The sequence below is a fragment of the Charadrius vociferus genome, unplaced genomic scaffold (genome assembly GCF_000708025.1).
Source record: "Charadrius vociferus isolate BGI_N301 unplaced genomic scaffold, ASM70802v2 scaffold50, whole genome shotgun sequence".
Taxonomy (NCBI): Eukaryota; Metazoa; Chordata; class Aves; order Charadriiformes; family Charadriidae; genus Charadrius; species Charadrius vociferus.
Window position 1 is genome coordinate 1,919,395 of NW_009646445.1, and position 15,179 is coordinate 1,934,573.

General features: G+C 39.7%; 1 protein-coding gene across 2 annotated transcripts; it reads left to right on the forward strand.

The window, feature by feature from the left end:
* Positions 1–303: 303 nt before the first annotated feature.
* Positions 304–14,294, forward strand: DCAF4 (DDB1 and CUL4 associated factor 4). 2 transcript variants are annotated; one of them, XM_009882269.1, is made up of 13 exons: positions 304–413; positions 2,058–2,155; positions 3,906–4,063; positions 5,534–5,616; positions 6,844–6,946; positions 7,626–7,769; positions 8,442–8,519; positions 9,773–9,851; positions 11,454–11,549; positions 11,661–11,758; positions 12,451–12,627; positions 12,850–12,964; positions 13,897–14,294. In XM_009882269.1, exons 1-13 carry the CDS (start codon positions 304–306, stop codon positions 14,088–14,090), a joined length of 1,533 nt encoding a protein of 510 aa, XP_009880571.1. In that variant the 3' UTR covers positions 14,091–14,294. The 2 variants fall into 2 exon arrangements, with proteins under 2 accessions (XP_009880571.1, XP_009880577.1); XM_009882275.1 differs by lacking the exons at positions 304–413; positions 2,058–2,155; positions 5,534–5,616; positions 6,844–6,946 and having other exon boundaries at positions 3,914–4,063.
* Positions 14,295–15,179: the final 885 nt, after the last annotated feature.

Here is a 15,179-nt window from a genome sequence, read left to right on the forward strand (position 1 = left end):
TGCTGTATGCCGGCGGTGGCGGTCGGCACCCTACCGTGCTTATGTCAGCCTGCCTTCAAGCGGCCGATGGTGCTGTTCTGCCTTTCTTTTCTGTAAGTTCTGATGCCGTTTGGACTTGAAAATGTTTCTCTTTAAAAGTAATTTATTTTCTTCAATGTGCCACCTCGGTTTTGATCTCTAGGACATTGCGAAGCTCTTTGAAACTGGTTGAAAAGAGGCCGTGTTATGAGACTGTCTTGTATGCTGGACTTTTCCAGGCAGGTAGCATTGAAGTATGTGTATACGTTTGCTTTATAGGTAGAAATGAAGAGAAATTATAGGAGAGGCAAAGAAAAGCATGGATGGAGCAATCGCAGGCACAACTATCATTCCCATCGGTACAGAAGACCCAATCACAATAACTGTACTGAAAGGCAAGTATATGCAGCTTGTGCTCAGCATGGGTTAAGCTGTTAGATCTTATGCCTAATTAAATTTGCAGAATGGTGGCTGGAACTGGGAGGGTTGCCATCTAAAAATCTAGTAGGCAGTACTTCTGGTATATCTGTCATCCCTAGTGGGAGTGGAATTGCATTGATTTCTGGAAATTTATCATATGTTCACAACTTCATACTGATTTTAAAATGAGGTGTGGTTCCATGAGCTAGTCCTTGCAAGCGTGCCTGATCATCTGTAAACTCTTCATCAATATGCAAAGATAATTTAGGGAAGAAAAATGTTAGTAAGTACTTCATTCCACCTGCCCATTTATTTTATGCCTCAGTGTCTACTAGCATAAAAACTGTCATTGAAGGATTTTCCTGAAAGTTTGAAAGCATGTTAAGTAATGTGGTAATAATACCACATCTACCAAATCAGGAAACTGAAACAAGTGCTCGGGAGTAATCCACTGCCTTGAAAACTGATTCTTTCAACAAAGTACGTTTTAAACGTTTGAATGTATACTTGCCCATGTTTGAGGTATTCTTATGGCTCTCTTTCTTTCCTGTGTTCTCTCCTTAGTACCTCTTATAGGAATAAAGGAGGCCATTCCTTTGCTTTAATGCTTTAAGCATTTTTAAAAATATATTTTTAGAGAAGGAGACACATACGCATATGTATGAGTTATCCAATTAGTTGTATTTGTGTAAGAAAAGTTAGAAATGCAAATGGACACTAATTCAGTGAATATATAATGAAAAGTATTTTATTAAAAAGCTTTAAATTTAAGTGTTTGGGTTTGTGGGGTGTTCTTGGGTGTTTTCCCCTTGTAGGTTGGTTATGTTAACTGTTTTTAAAGTTATATAATCAAACAGCAGTAGAGCTGGTATTAAAACTAGAATTTCTTTGCCACTTTGTCAATAAATTATGACTCTTGCAAAACATCTTGGCCTAATGCTTTTAGGATGATGCGTAATAAGACCTGTCTTAAAAAATAAGAATTGTATGGGTGATTCAGAAAACATCCCAGTGGAATTTTGCTCATCGGTACTGAATGTGCCCATTGAAATTAATTCAAAAAGAAGAAAGCTGCAGTTACCCTGTCAACTGCAATGGTTATTACAAAAGCAGACACTTCTCTTTTTTTGGAGTTTTCGTTAAACTTTTGTTTATTTTGCATGTTTCTGAACCTCCTCAATGAAATTCTTGTGCAGAGAATGGCAAAATATTTCTGATCTGACATCAGTGTTTTACCCATACAGTCTCTTGCTTTATGCTGTGAAGACTTACATGCTTTCAAGGTTGGGCTTTTCTTTTAATCAGGGGGTATGGTAAAATGCCCAGAATTAATCTCTTGCTGAAGAGTTAAAGGCACTTGCAGAATCAGCAGCCACCTCTAATGTTTTAGCAAGTAATTAAGGCTTTTAGGATGTTGGGATCTCTAATGTTTTTGAGAGTTTTTTTAAGCTGAATATTTTTACTGTTTCATTTTCATAGTTTAGTGTATGGTATGCTTATCACAGCCCTGCAAAATTATACTCCATTAATGTCAATAACAAGCTACTTTCTAGATTCTTTGTGGGAAAGGTGTGTAGGACAATTGTGAACCTGTTTTGAAGGCAATGCTATTTTTCTAGGCCAGAACAGGAGGAACCACAGACCCCAGTGAATGCAGGCCCCAGTAGCAGTGAAGATCCTTCTTCATCCAGTTTAATGCAGAACTCTGTAGTACCAGGTAAGGGACCGTGTTTATGGGTTAAAAATCAGTGTCTGTATGTTGACTGTATGGAAAAAAAGTAGTAGTAGTAGCTGCGTTAACAGTATGGTGTTACAGAAAGCATATAATCAGTAAAGTTTGTAGAGAAAAACAACATGGGGTGATATAAAAAGATGTAGTAAGTGACCATCTAGAGAGCAGGGCCAGTTGCACTTTCAGGTCCGTAGGTGCTTCTTGTGTTTTAAAAACATGTGTACTTAGCCAAGCTGATAGAAATTGAAAAAAATAGAATTCTTTTTTTTTCCCCTCCAGAAATGTTGCTTTGGGAAGAAAATGAACTTTGTTTCTTTTTTCATATGTACTGAAGATGTTATAAAATACTTCTTTCAATAGAAACATTAAATAAGTAAAAAAAAAAAGAGACCATATAAAAAAATGTAGCTTGCATCCAGTTATTTAGTCTTTTAAAAGACACAGTGATCCACCACTTCAGGGGTGGGGTGGGGAAATGGTCTCTCTTTATGCCTTCAGTGTATTTTGTAGTCTGTAAGAAATACACTCTGGCTAAATGTTCATGATCAGGGAGTCGACTGGTGAAACCAGACTTGGTGCAGTAGCAGTGCTATTGAGGAAGCTGTCCCATTTGCATTCTGGTTTCCTGACTTATTAAACAACCCTAGCAAAAACGAAGCCTGTGGGAACATCTATTTCTCCACAACAGGAGAGTCCTGAAACACCACTGACTCTAACCTCTTAACAACAGACAAAGCCAGAGTTAAAAGGGACCCTTTTTTGTATATCACCCTTTTGTGTTTAAGAGATTGAGCATGTTAGGAGATGTATCCTGCAAAACATTTATTGCTGTGTAATTAGATTCTGCATGCTAAATGCAGTGTGCTTTTATGAACCTTACTGATTTGTTCACTAACTTGATATTTTTGTTGACCTGAATAAATCTTGGTCACTTGTTGCTAAGTTGAAACCTAAAAGATGCTGACAAGGAGCTGAATTGTAAGCAGCAGCAAAAAGAGGTTACTTCAAATGCAATTTCTAGTAGTAGATAAAGGTTTAAATAAAAACCATTGAAATGAAGACGTTAACACTGACCTCTTTGGAATAAAATTCTTTGTCTTGAGACAGTGTACCATTATCAATCTGTCAAAGTATTTTACCTGTCTGCCTCTGAATTTACCCGGGCAGTGAAGCACTAAAATTGAATGTTTCTCTCATCCAAGTTTATCTTTGGAAGGAGCCTCTGTGTGTTGACCAAATGTACTCTTGACTGTATCTAAATCTCTCCTATATTTTGAAGAAAAGGTGGCTTGTTCTGTGAAGTGAATCACTTTATTTTGGTTTGGGTGAGACCTTGTTTCAATTTTTATTTTTGTTTGGGACTGCCCTACCTAGTCTTTTAACCAAGAGTGTCCCCTCATGATTGTTTTATGAAGAAAGGTCATTTTTGTTCTGCAGCAAAACCTTTCCTGTCTGCTTCTTTGATCGGTCTGAATTTCATCTTGGTCAGTGGTGACATCCCTTCTGTACATGTGTAACAGCACTGCATTTTTATTTTTTTTTTTCCTTTAAACGGCTGTCATCTATTTGTAGTCTGTATCATGTTTGGGACCTGCTGGGAGCAAGAGCTTTGAGCCTCATGACTCTGACCTTCCCAGGAACATGTGTGATGTCAAAGAGCAATAAAAAACTTAGTTATCCATCTGATTTTGCCTGGGTTTTGCAACTTTTTTTTTTTTTTTTTTTCTTTCCCAAGAACTGCCAGGATTTTACTATGACTCAGAAAAGAACCGCTATTTTCGCCTACTGCCTGGACATAATAACTACAACCCACTCACCAAGGAGAGCATTCAGTACAAGGCAATGGAATGCAAAAGACTGAGACTCTTAGAAGAGGAAGAAAAACAAAAGAAGGTACGTTCTCAAAAAGATTGCAATTAGGTTTTATTGTGCTCTGGCCCAGGACAGATTATAAGATAAAGCCTTTCAATTCTGACTCTGGTACGGTTCCCTAAACTGTCTGAAGAAATTAAAATTCCTTTTTGCTGAGAATTTATAGTCCTTGGAGCCTTTTGTTTGGTTGTTCCACACAGGATTGAAAGCGAGTCATTACAAACAAAAAAACTTGTAAAGAGACAAGAACTGTGCTCAGAATTGCAGATTGTCCAACAGCTACACTTGAGTCAGGACACTGGATGCCAGGTTTCAAATCCCTGTCTTGAATTGGCAAAGTGGGGTCTTGATTTTAAATTTTCCTAATGTTTATAAATGTATTGATCATATTCCTGGACCCTGAAGAAACAATACTAATGATATTTTGTGGAAACAGCTTTTTCATGAAGAATATTTTTGGACAGGTAAAATTAAGGCGGGTCTTATGTTTATGCCTGGAAAGCCTGTATGCTTTGCATCATAAAGTGTTACAGCAGAGTTAATGCTGATGCTGCATATTGGTAATCTGGGTGAAATATGTAACAAGGATGTTTTTTAATTACCTGAAAGCCATGTCTTAAAGTTTACAAATCACAGCTCAGCTTAAATATGCTGTCATTTGGAAGAAGCGAGCAGTGTTTTTCTCCTTGGGTAATGAAGTTCTTACTTCAACTACCTATTCAGCTCTTCAGTCTTCACTGGGAAACTGCTGCTGTTGGTTTTGTTTTGGCTTTTGTTGTTGTTGTTTTAGCTGTTTCCATGAGCAATTTAGGTTTCATAGGCACAAAAAGGCGGCTGGCCATGTTGCTGTTAATGGGAACTGTGGATATATATCTCTTCTCAAAATCTGGCTGTTGAATGAGACATCTGATTTGGGCTCCCAGATAAAAACATTTTGACTCTTAAACGCTTGCTTTGTCAGGCTGTTATCAAAAAGACTTCTTGCTTCATAACTCTGCAAAGTACTCTATCCTTAGTCTCACCAGAAGGTGTTCATGTGACATTTTAAAAAATGATGAATGGAAAAGTAGTTTAGTGCAGCAGTAAAACTGCATAGTTAATAGCAGTCTTGTGATAGAAAGTTTTGCTGTATAATAAGAATTTAAGGTGTTACAGTGAAACTAGGAGGTGACTTCACACCTCAAGGTGGTACTGCTGATTACGTCAAGCAAAAACAACAGCTATTGTTTTGGGGTGTTTTTTCTGTCCAATTTTGTGTTTATAGAAGCATGCTGCATCTCGGGAATATATTCTTGTCTCTTTCTTGTCTATTTACTGTAGTATACCAGGGAGATGGTGCTGGAATGTGTTTTATAGACATCCTGAAAACTTTAATCTATGCAGGCTAGAGGAAAAATTTACCTAAGTATCTCAAACACCTGAGAACCACAGCCATGTTTGAGTTGCAAACAAGCAAATAACTGAGGTAACTTTCATGTTATTCCCTTCCAGAAAACAACACGGGCTGGACTGAACTCATCTATGCTGTTACAGAAAAGGCAGCTGGGTTTGCTCAGCTCCACAAGTTATTGCAGGTACATGATTTGATTTGTCTTCTGTTTGCAATACCAAGTTCTGCTGTTAGTGCAGTCAGTTAGTTCCTGTCAGGTTTTTTGCATTTCTCACTGTTCCACTTAGGATGAAGAAGGACATATTACTTACAATAAAAAAAAGTTATATTCTTTTTATAATGTCGTGGTTTAACCCCAGCTGGCAACTAGGACCGTGCAGCTACTCGCTTACTCCTCCCATTTGGGATGAGGGAGAGAATCGGGAAGAGTAAAAGTGAGAAAGAACTTGTGGATTGAGATGAACACAGTTTAATAGGTAGAGCAAAAGCCACACATGCAAGCAAAGCAAAACAGCGAATTCATTCACTGCTTCTGGAAGGCAGGTGTTCAGCCATCTGCAGGGTTGTGCCTAACGGTTACTTGGGAAGACAAAACTCCACAACTCTGAATGTCCACCCCTTCCTCCTCCTTCCCCCACCTTTATATACTGAGCATGACATCATATAGTACGGGATATCTCTTTGGTCAGTTGGGGTCAGCTATCCCAGCTGTGTCCCCTCTTAACTTTTTATGCAGTCCCAGTCTGCTTGCTGGTGGGGCAGCGTGAGGAGCAGAAATAGCCTTGACTGGTTAGCACCAACCAAAAAAAACACCAGCGCACTGTCAACACTATTCTCATCCCAAGTACAAAACATAGCACTATACCAGCTGCGAGTAAGATAGTCAGCTCTATCCCAGCTGAAACCATGACATATAATCAGATTATTCAAGTGATGAAAATCCAATTGAAGAAGAGGTTTCCTAATTTCAGATAGAGTTTAAAACTTCACTCTTTTTTTCCTGTATGTGATGGTTTGCCACATTGTGCTTTATGAATACAGGTGAAGCTTTTCTTTCAATGAATGCTCTTTAACTGACATGACCATTCCCCCTGCCCCCTATTAGAATCGCTATGCTCAGATTCAGTAACAGCACAGAAGGCAAGTTAGTGACTTGCTAAGTTGTGGTTTCTGCTACTGAAGATGTGCCAGGGTTCAAAATAACAGGATGAAATTCCATGAATGTGAAAGAGGCACACATTCATGGGTTATGTAAGTGAAATTGCAGCATGCTAGTTGTTCAGGCATTTATTTTCCGTGATTGGGAAGCAGTTCTGGATATTCTATCCAGAATTCTTTTTGTTGGCATTAAACCTAGGCTTACCTGAATTCTTCTCTCTTCTCCTTCCACCCCCTGCACCTGCTTTTACAGGCTGGTCCATGAACTAAAAGTGAACTGCATGCAGAGGAGGAAGATAGAAATTCACAGTCCAGACTCCTCCGTTGCTGGAACCAACAATTTTAAAATAATTGTGGTATGTTATGAGAACCGTTAAGTCTTTAGGATAAAGAGAGCCCATCTTCAGTGAAAATTCAGGATTTTGTGATCAAATCCCATAGGTCAAATTTTGCTTTCAAAGATGTTTTATTTGTGCTGTGTCAGTTCTCAAATTCTGCGCTTGGTAATTTTAAAAATGTAGGAAGAGGCTGTTCCTGTCCCAGAAAGAGAAATGATGAAAAGGTTGGATATGAAAGTGATTTTTTTTTTTTTTTTTAAAGCTTATCAACATGTTCTCTTGGAAATAAACAGGAGTTGAGTGGATAATTAGTGTGGGGTGAGGGGGGAGTGGAGAGGATTAAGAGAAAGGAGAAGAATTTGGGGAGCGGCAAAGTCTATGGTACAGAGAGTCTATGTAAACATCAGTAATCACATCTCATGATCTGAAAGCAGTTTCTACTAGTTTTGATGGTACTGCACATGCAGGAGAGGCCTATGGAGCAAATATCTTTGTTACTCAAGGACTAAATCCCTTTTTTACTCATGCTTATTCTGTGCATGCCTATAAAAAGGAGTTGTCCATTGTTTTCAGAGGTGAATGAAAAGTGGATGGTGTTAAAGGGGTCAGAATTAATGTGTTGTTTCATTTTAGACCTAATGCAGCTCCCTCAAGCTGTTTTTCCAGTAAGTGTGACCAGTAAGCTTTTATTTTGCAGGCAGATGTTGCTTGTGAACGGATATTCACTGTGAACGATGTAGAGCATGGAGGATGTAAATATGGTATCATCAACCTCAGTGGTTTGGGGAAGGACTCTCTCACTGTGGAGATGTATGACAACCTCTACTTCACAAACCGCAAAGTACTGTGTTCTGTTCCTGCTTCCTTCAGTTGTTGTATTCTCAGAACGTTGTTCTTGGGAGGCATAAGTAGAAATGCATGAGGGTTGGGGAAGGGGTTAGGAGGAGTGAATGGAAGAATCGAGCAATGTGAAGTTTGGTTAAACACAGAATCACAGTAAACTTGTCTCTGAAAATCCTCAGTACCAGTACTAGTTCTCAGGAATGTTATACTACAATTGGAAAGGAAGACTATGTAGAAGTACCAGCTGCCAAGGATAGTGCTTACTTCAGAGTTGCAGTTGGCCATAGTTTACAAAACTGATGTTGAGGGCCAGAAAGTGCTAAGATTTGCATGCTTCTTAAAGATAATTTGGGGAAGACGTGTTTATCCTTGAGCATGAAGAGTATTTCTTAATCTTTCATAATCTCTTCATGCTCAGATTCTTTTAAGGACAATCTCTTAAATAATAGGATGTGCTTGGTACCTCAGTCTGTGTTTGGACAGGCTTCTCAATGCTGTTCTATCTCCTACATTTAAGAGGAGGGTGAGGCTAAAACACTCATGTCCCATTACTGGCCTGTTTAGTGGGCTAAGGAAGTGTGTCCGGTGCATAGCTTTGTGTCATCTTTGCATGCAAATCCCTTTTCATGAATTGAATAAGAGGTCACAATGTGTCTTCTTGTGTCTGAAGGTGAATTCTGTGTGCTGGGCATCATTGACTCATCCAGATTCTCATGTTTTATATCCTTTTAAAAAAAGTAAAATTTCAGTTCAGCTTTCACAAGTCTGCATCATGCTGCAGAGAAGAACTAACTTCCAGGAAGACCTCTCATGTAGTTGCTCCAGTTTTCTGAAAAACAGAGGAAGTTACAAAAATTGAGAGGTGTTGGAGCTAGTAAGACAGATACATGGTTCTGTTACAGATATATGTAGAATAGTTCCAGTGTAATAGTAGGTGAAAGATCATGTTTCCTGCCCTGGAGACTTCCTGCTTCATTAGTAGTGTAAATGCCATATCCAAAATGATCTGATGTTTAGAAATTGGCTGAGGTAAAAGAACAAGAGAGAGGGTTAAGCCAACTAACTTTCTCTTTGAAAGTGGGTTGGTTGGTTTCTGTTGTAAATCATCCCCATATCAGTTGGGGCAAGAGGAGAATGGGAGCAATTCATTGGCATCATGCTCTGCAACTTTCAGAGCACGTTCTGCAGATCTGTCTCAGAAGAAGAGGAAGGTTGGTGGTATAGTAGAGGAAGCAGTAGTGGATACTGCAGACCTGAGAAGGGAAGAAAAGGGCATTTTAATGTGAGAGATGGCAGGCAACAGATGGGCTGTTAAAGTGCCAAAAGGGTATTACATAGAAATGTATGTAATGGCTCATGGGAGAAGCCAAGCAATTCAGGAGTGATCCAGAAGGTGGCAGAAGTTCATCAGGCTTGCTCACAGCTGGTTAGGAGTTGGGGATTGTGATTTGGTTATTTCATGTTTTCCTCATCATGTCACAGATTTACCCCACTGAATTTGAAATGCAGCTTTCAAATCTCAAATTTCAATTTATACCTGTTATAATCTGTAGAAAGTAAATGTAATCTAAAGTGAGTCCTTCCTACTTCCCTAGTATGTGCACCCCTTTCTCCAACTTGCCTCCCTGAAAAACAGATCTATATTAACGCAGTGTTATCAGCATGTAGAAATGAGAAGAATGATCCATGCAGGCCGTGCATTTTTATTTTTTTTTTTTTCTGTCACTAGAAAGATGCCTTAGTTTCCAAGATTCCTCTTGTCTTGTCTTTCTGGTAGTGAAAATACACAAGCAAGAATTTGAGTTCTTTCTAGCTCTTTCCTACAAAAGACATGAGAGTCAAGACTTAACTGTAAACTGTAAGGTGCATCAAAGGTCTCAAAGGGGAAGTATTGTGAGCTGTGGCTATGTTAGAGCATCTTGTTTTTCCCACCTATAAATGTTAGGCAGCCTGTTCCATTCTAGGGAGAAATCTTTGTTTTCCTTAACTCGCTTCAGCAAGCTATGTCTCATGGGAATTGCAGAAACACCAGGCTGTGCCAGTCTGCTTCCAGCATCATTGTTCAGCAGCACTAACCCAGGTAGGGTGTTTTTGTTGTTGTTTTTTTTCTTCTCCAATTTTCAATAGCAGTTATGGTATGAAAAGAGCACAAAGGAAAGATTATTTCCACACCTTTCTTCAGTAGCTGGTCAGACTGTCGTATTCTTATAAAATTAAGAAAGTCTGAAACAGTTTAAGAAGTGCACAGGTGACAGAACTTACCTTAAGAATTAATTAAAAAGCAGTATTCAAAGCAGTAGTTTATTTTTAGCTGCTGTTGATGTAGTACTTGACTTTAGCAGGAGAACACATCACTTGTAAGCGTTTGGGATTTTTCATGAGTAGCTTGGCCTGTAACTAATACTCAAAGCTGCACACAAGAAGTACTCGAATTTCCTTATAGACTATCTGGAATCATTGCAGAATCCTTTCTCATGGCAGCTACTCAAGCATACTCGGTGGATTAATCAAAGGTGGAAAGCTGGTAAATGTCTTGGCCTGTAGCTCCTTGTACAAGCTCATGCTCAGCTGTGTGGAAGCATGGTTGATTTAGAGAATCCTATGTCTGAAGTCTGATGGCTGTAGCTGTATCTTCATATATTTGTTTGTTTGATGTTCTTAGGGGCAGGACTTTATTAATTGGACTTTCTTGATAGATCCATGCTTCTTCAGGTTGCACTGTACAGTCCTCTGTCTGAATGGAAACATCCAGGTTATAATCGGATACAGAGGAAATCTGTGATAGATAAGAGTTACGGACCTGTTTTAAATTTTTAATGTCATGCTATTTATGCAACCATTTAAAAACAAACAAAAAAAATGCATAGTGTTAGCATGATCTTGAGGAGTCGCTGAAGATGGATGATTTTGGCCAGTATGCCAAATTGCTCTGTAGAACACTTCAAGTCCTTCACTGTAATCAGATGCCCCGAGTTCCACCAAAGTCCTCCTGTCTAGTATTTCCTATTGACTGGTTTAGGTATTTCCAAGTTTCTGGACTGACTTCACTCTCCTAAATTACTAGTTTGAGGGAACCTTACTAAGTAGATGTTGGGAGCAAAGTAGGACTTAACCTGTCTAAAACCATGAAGACATATCACCTGATCATAGTGGATGTGCCATGAAGGAAGTGAAAACTGGGGACTTACAATTTGACAATTAGTAGACTGTGCAGGAGCTATGTGATTAAGGGTCAAATCTAGGGTATTTTTACTTACTCGAAACTTTTTTTTTTTTTTTAAAATAGGCAGGCCAAGAACTTACAGGTCAGGCTTTGGCTAATCCATAGCTTATAAACTAAATGTTTTGTGTTTCTAGCCCACTTATCTTTTTAAAATGGCTTATTTAGTGCTGTAAGGCAAGTGTTATGTTTCTTTTTCCTGCCATGGTCAGCCCTCTGACTTCTGAATAAATTTTCAGTCTCTCACAATCATCTCTCTATATAGACTCTTAAGTCTTCAGCTTACAGTCATGAAGTCCTGCTTTTGTTTCTTGTCTCGAGTAGCACAGGGACACTAATTGGGTAACATTTTCTCTGCTTCAGATTGAAATGTTGAAAGAAGTATGGAAATGAAGAGAAGCTTTCCAAGTTGTCCTGTACTAACATTTTATGAACGTTTTATGTGTTGCTCCTCTCTCCTAGGAGATCGACCTGGAATGCTGTGCAGCTTCAAGATATCCACTGCCTGGTCCTGTGCTTGGTGCCTGAATCCCCAGGCAGACAACTGCTTCAGCACAGGTGATCTGCAAGGCTAGCAATCCCTTCTGTCTCAGTGAGAAAGACTTCTTGTATTAATCTCCCAGCTGCTACCCAAATTACAGCTAAACAAACATAATCTGTCTTCCTTAGGCCTGACACGACGAGTTCTTGTGACCAATGTAGTAACAGGGCATCGACAGACATTTGGAACCAGTAGCGACGTATTGGCACAACAGTTTGCCACACAGGTAAAAAGAACCATACAACCCATTTCATTTTTCAGAGTGCTGCCTCATTGGTGGGCTTTTTGTTCTGTTTGTGATGGGACTCAGCATGCTGTACATAAGGTGGCGATTACAATTACTGTTGGATAGCTCTTCCACAACAGAGCTGACGTGATCTCATGCTTGCATACAATTGAATAGCAACAAAAAGATTAACTGATTTCAAACTCTGTGGCAACAGGGGTAATTTTTGTTAATTGTACAGAGCTAAAAATGAAGGAAGTAAAAAGAACACAGTAATCGTTTTAAAATTGTTTTGGTTTTGGCAAATGACCTCATTTTCTTAACACTCGGTGTATTGTCTCCATCAAGAAGAAAGCCCCTATAAAATACTAATGGACTTGTTCACAAAGATTAGTGAGATGGGTGAAATTGGAATATGAGAATTCCAGTTCCTGTCTTTCTGTTATGTTACACTTAGCTGAACTTTTTTACAGCTAAAGTAAATAGTTGAGGTTTGAATGGAACTAATGAGTTGGCTGATGGAAAAATATTGCAGGGTGTAATAAAAATTCTGGTTCTTAATACTTGTGTTAATAAAATAATTTGACAGCTGCAACAGAGAGCTCAAAAGTTTGACATAGCTGCTGTCTGTATAACTTGTAACATCCTTTCAGATGTTACATAGTATGCTTCTTTCTCTTGGATTCTTCCAGACTCCAGTGCTGTACAATGGCTGTCGTTCAGGTGAGATTTTCAGCATTGATGTGCGTCAACGCAACCGAAAGGGCCAGAGCTGGAAAGCAATTCGTCTCTTTCATGACTCACCAGTTACATCTATTCGCCTTCTTGAGGCTGAACATTATCTTATGGCAGCAGATATGGCTGGAAAGGTATGGTTTTGTTGTGTGTGTTCTGTTCCGTTTGGTATCTGGGCATTGACAAGTGCTTATCCCAGTCCTGAGGGTGGATGCCTGTTCTTTGGCAGCGGTACTATGGAACTGGGTGGTAGTCCCATATATGGGTCCTCTTCCAGATCCACTTATTTATCAACCATAAAGTGCTCTCTGGTTTGTTAATACATCATCTTTTCAAACAATTGCTTCAACTTGCAGATAAAACTGTGGGACCTGAGAACAGCAAAGTGTGTGAAACAATACAAAGGTCATCACAATGAGTATGCTATTCTCCCTTTGCATGTAAATGAGGAGGAAGGACTTCTTACAGCAGGTGGGTTCACTTTTTTCCCCTCTACTTGTAAGAGTGTATGGCAGTGATTTTCTTATGCATGAGGAGCATTTCTTAGCTACAGCTGTTGGAAGCTGTTAGTTCTTTAAAATTCAGAAGAAATTTAGCCTTAGACATCCTGTAATATACTATGAAAATTAAGAAATAATGTTATGGATGCACACCTACTGTAATCACTCCTGTGTAGTGCTTAATGGCTTTATCTGCTGTGTCCTGCAGAAGTCCCCTTATCCTTTCCACAGTGTGTCTCAAGAGTAGAGCAGAAAATACTTGATTTTAAAATTCAGGGAAACAACGTGTAAATGGAAGACTTGGTGATAACTTTATATGGAGACTCAAGACTGCTCATGTTTATTTGGTGCTTAAGTGGGTAGTGTAGTGATGGACTGAAACACTTGTGTATAAGCATAACTCCTTGTAAACTGTCTATACCACTAAGGTTCAATTTGAATATACTTGGCTACAGTCTGAGATTATTTTATTTTATTTGGGGTTGGGTGAGGAAAGGTAACAAAAATGATGCAAAGTATAGCCAAGTTTCACAATGTCACTGTAAACATAGTGACCTCCTCTCCTTGGATTTGTCAATAAGTGATGGAATAATGAGAAGAATTCTTGATGTTTTTTCTCCCTTTTTTTGGCTTAGGAGCTTGATAATGAGAAGAGCAGTCTAAATACTGATTTATCATACCTTTTATTGCCTAATAGGAAATGCACATTTTTCCCACTTTTGCAGTATTCAGCATAGAATTCCAGTTTCGGGAAGTATTGATAAGCACTTTGTCTCTAGTGTCTATGGAAATGGTCAGGGGTTTTTTCCCCCATAGACCTTCTGCTTCTGTGATGAAAATCTTGCAGAGCTGTGTAAAGTACCTCTTGTGTAATGTTGAATTCTGGTGTCCTTTCCTTTCCAGTTGGTCAGGATTGCTATACCAGAATTTGGAGCCTCCAAGATGCCCATCTGCTTAGAACCATCCCTTCTCCCCACCCATCTTCCAAAGATGCCATTCCCAGTGTGGTGTTTTCTTCAAGACTTGGGGGTAGCCGAGGAGTTCCTGGCTTACTCATGGCTGTCAAACAGGATCTCTACCACTTCTCCTATAACTGACACAATATTCTGCTCAGACCTGGTCTACAAAGCTGCCAGCCTATAGATGACTTCAAAATTTTTGCACCAGTCACCATGCTGTTGAGTCACTATGTGCTGCTGTTGCATCTGCTTTACTCATGAAATTCTGAACCTCTTTCAGCAGGTTCAACAAATCTTGCTGTATACATCTGTGACATCTTGTAAATAAAAGCTGAATGCTGATTAACTTCTTAAGCAATATTCAGCCTCTTTGAAATCTAGCTTTAAGCTTTGAAAAGCTGGTAAGGTGCAGTAAGGGCCTGACTCATACTAGCTGAGTTTGCTGTCAAAGGGCTGGTCTAACTTAACCATAGTTTGGTCATATAACCACTTAGCTGTGGTTACATCTACGTTAGCAAGTAGGCTGGTGCAACACAGTGGAGCTAGAGGATTAGCTGGTGTGGAGAAGCCAATGCTATAGGTGTTCTGGGACTTTGTTTGGAGCCCTAGTCTGCGTCCCTGCATCAGCTGTCTATGGTTGGAAACAGTCCAAGGGACAGCTGTTTCCCCACTCACACTGTGAGTCTTTTGAGCTGGGCCATGCTAAACTTTGTCCTTTCCAGATGGTGGTAGCATGCTGCTGTGCTGCCACCATTCCCTGTAAAAGGCAGCATTTGTAGAACAAAGCCCCTTGGCTAGTCCAGCAGCCAGGCTGAATGTCCCTGTTAATTTATCATAGTGTTTCCTAACCAAGTCCACACCTGTAACTTGGAGTTAGGTCAGCAGTCTGGAATGCAGCTGTAGCAGGAGATATGCCCAGCCTGGCCAGACCACATGCTCTTTGGGACATGAGATTACCTGTGCAGAGTCAGGGCTTTTGCATACCAAGGTACAACTGGGCCCTCAGCTGTGAAGTTGCAGCACCAGCTCATGGTAATTGGATGACACTTCAGGAGCCTGTACCAGTATTCAAGAGCAATTGTCATCCCATGGAGCCTTGTTACCTCCAGCTCCTTGCTGGTGGCTGGGCTGGGCAAGACCATCCTGCTGCTAGCATATGTAGAAAGCACTGACAAGTGCAGGAGCCTAGAGCGGTGAAGGCCCTCATGAACTAGGTGGGGGCACTGA

What these genes read in the sequence shown, in the direction of transcription:
- DCAF4 (XM_009882269.1), top strand. Translation starts at nt 304, where the DNA reads ATGAAGAGAAATTATAGGAGAGGCAAAGAAAAGCATGGATGGAGCAAT. An exon ending in AGACAACTGCTTCAGCACAG is followed by an intron (nt 11,550 to 11,660) that starts GTGATCTGCAAG and finishes TGTCTTCCTTAG; the next exon opens with GCCTGACACGACGAGTTCTT. An exon ending in GGAAGGACTTCTTACAGCAG is followed by an intron (nt 12,965 to 13,896) that starts GTGGGTTCACTT and finishes TTTCCTTTCCAG; the next exon opens with TTGGTCAGGATTGCTATACC.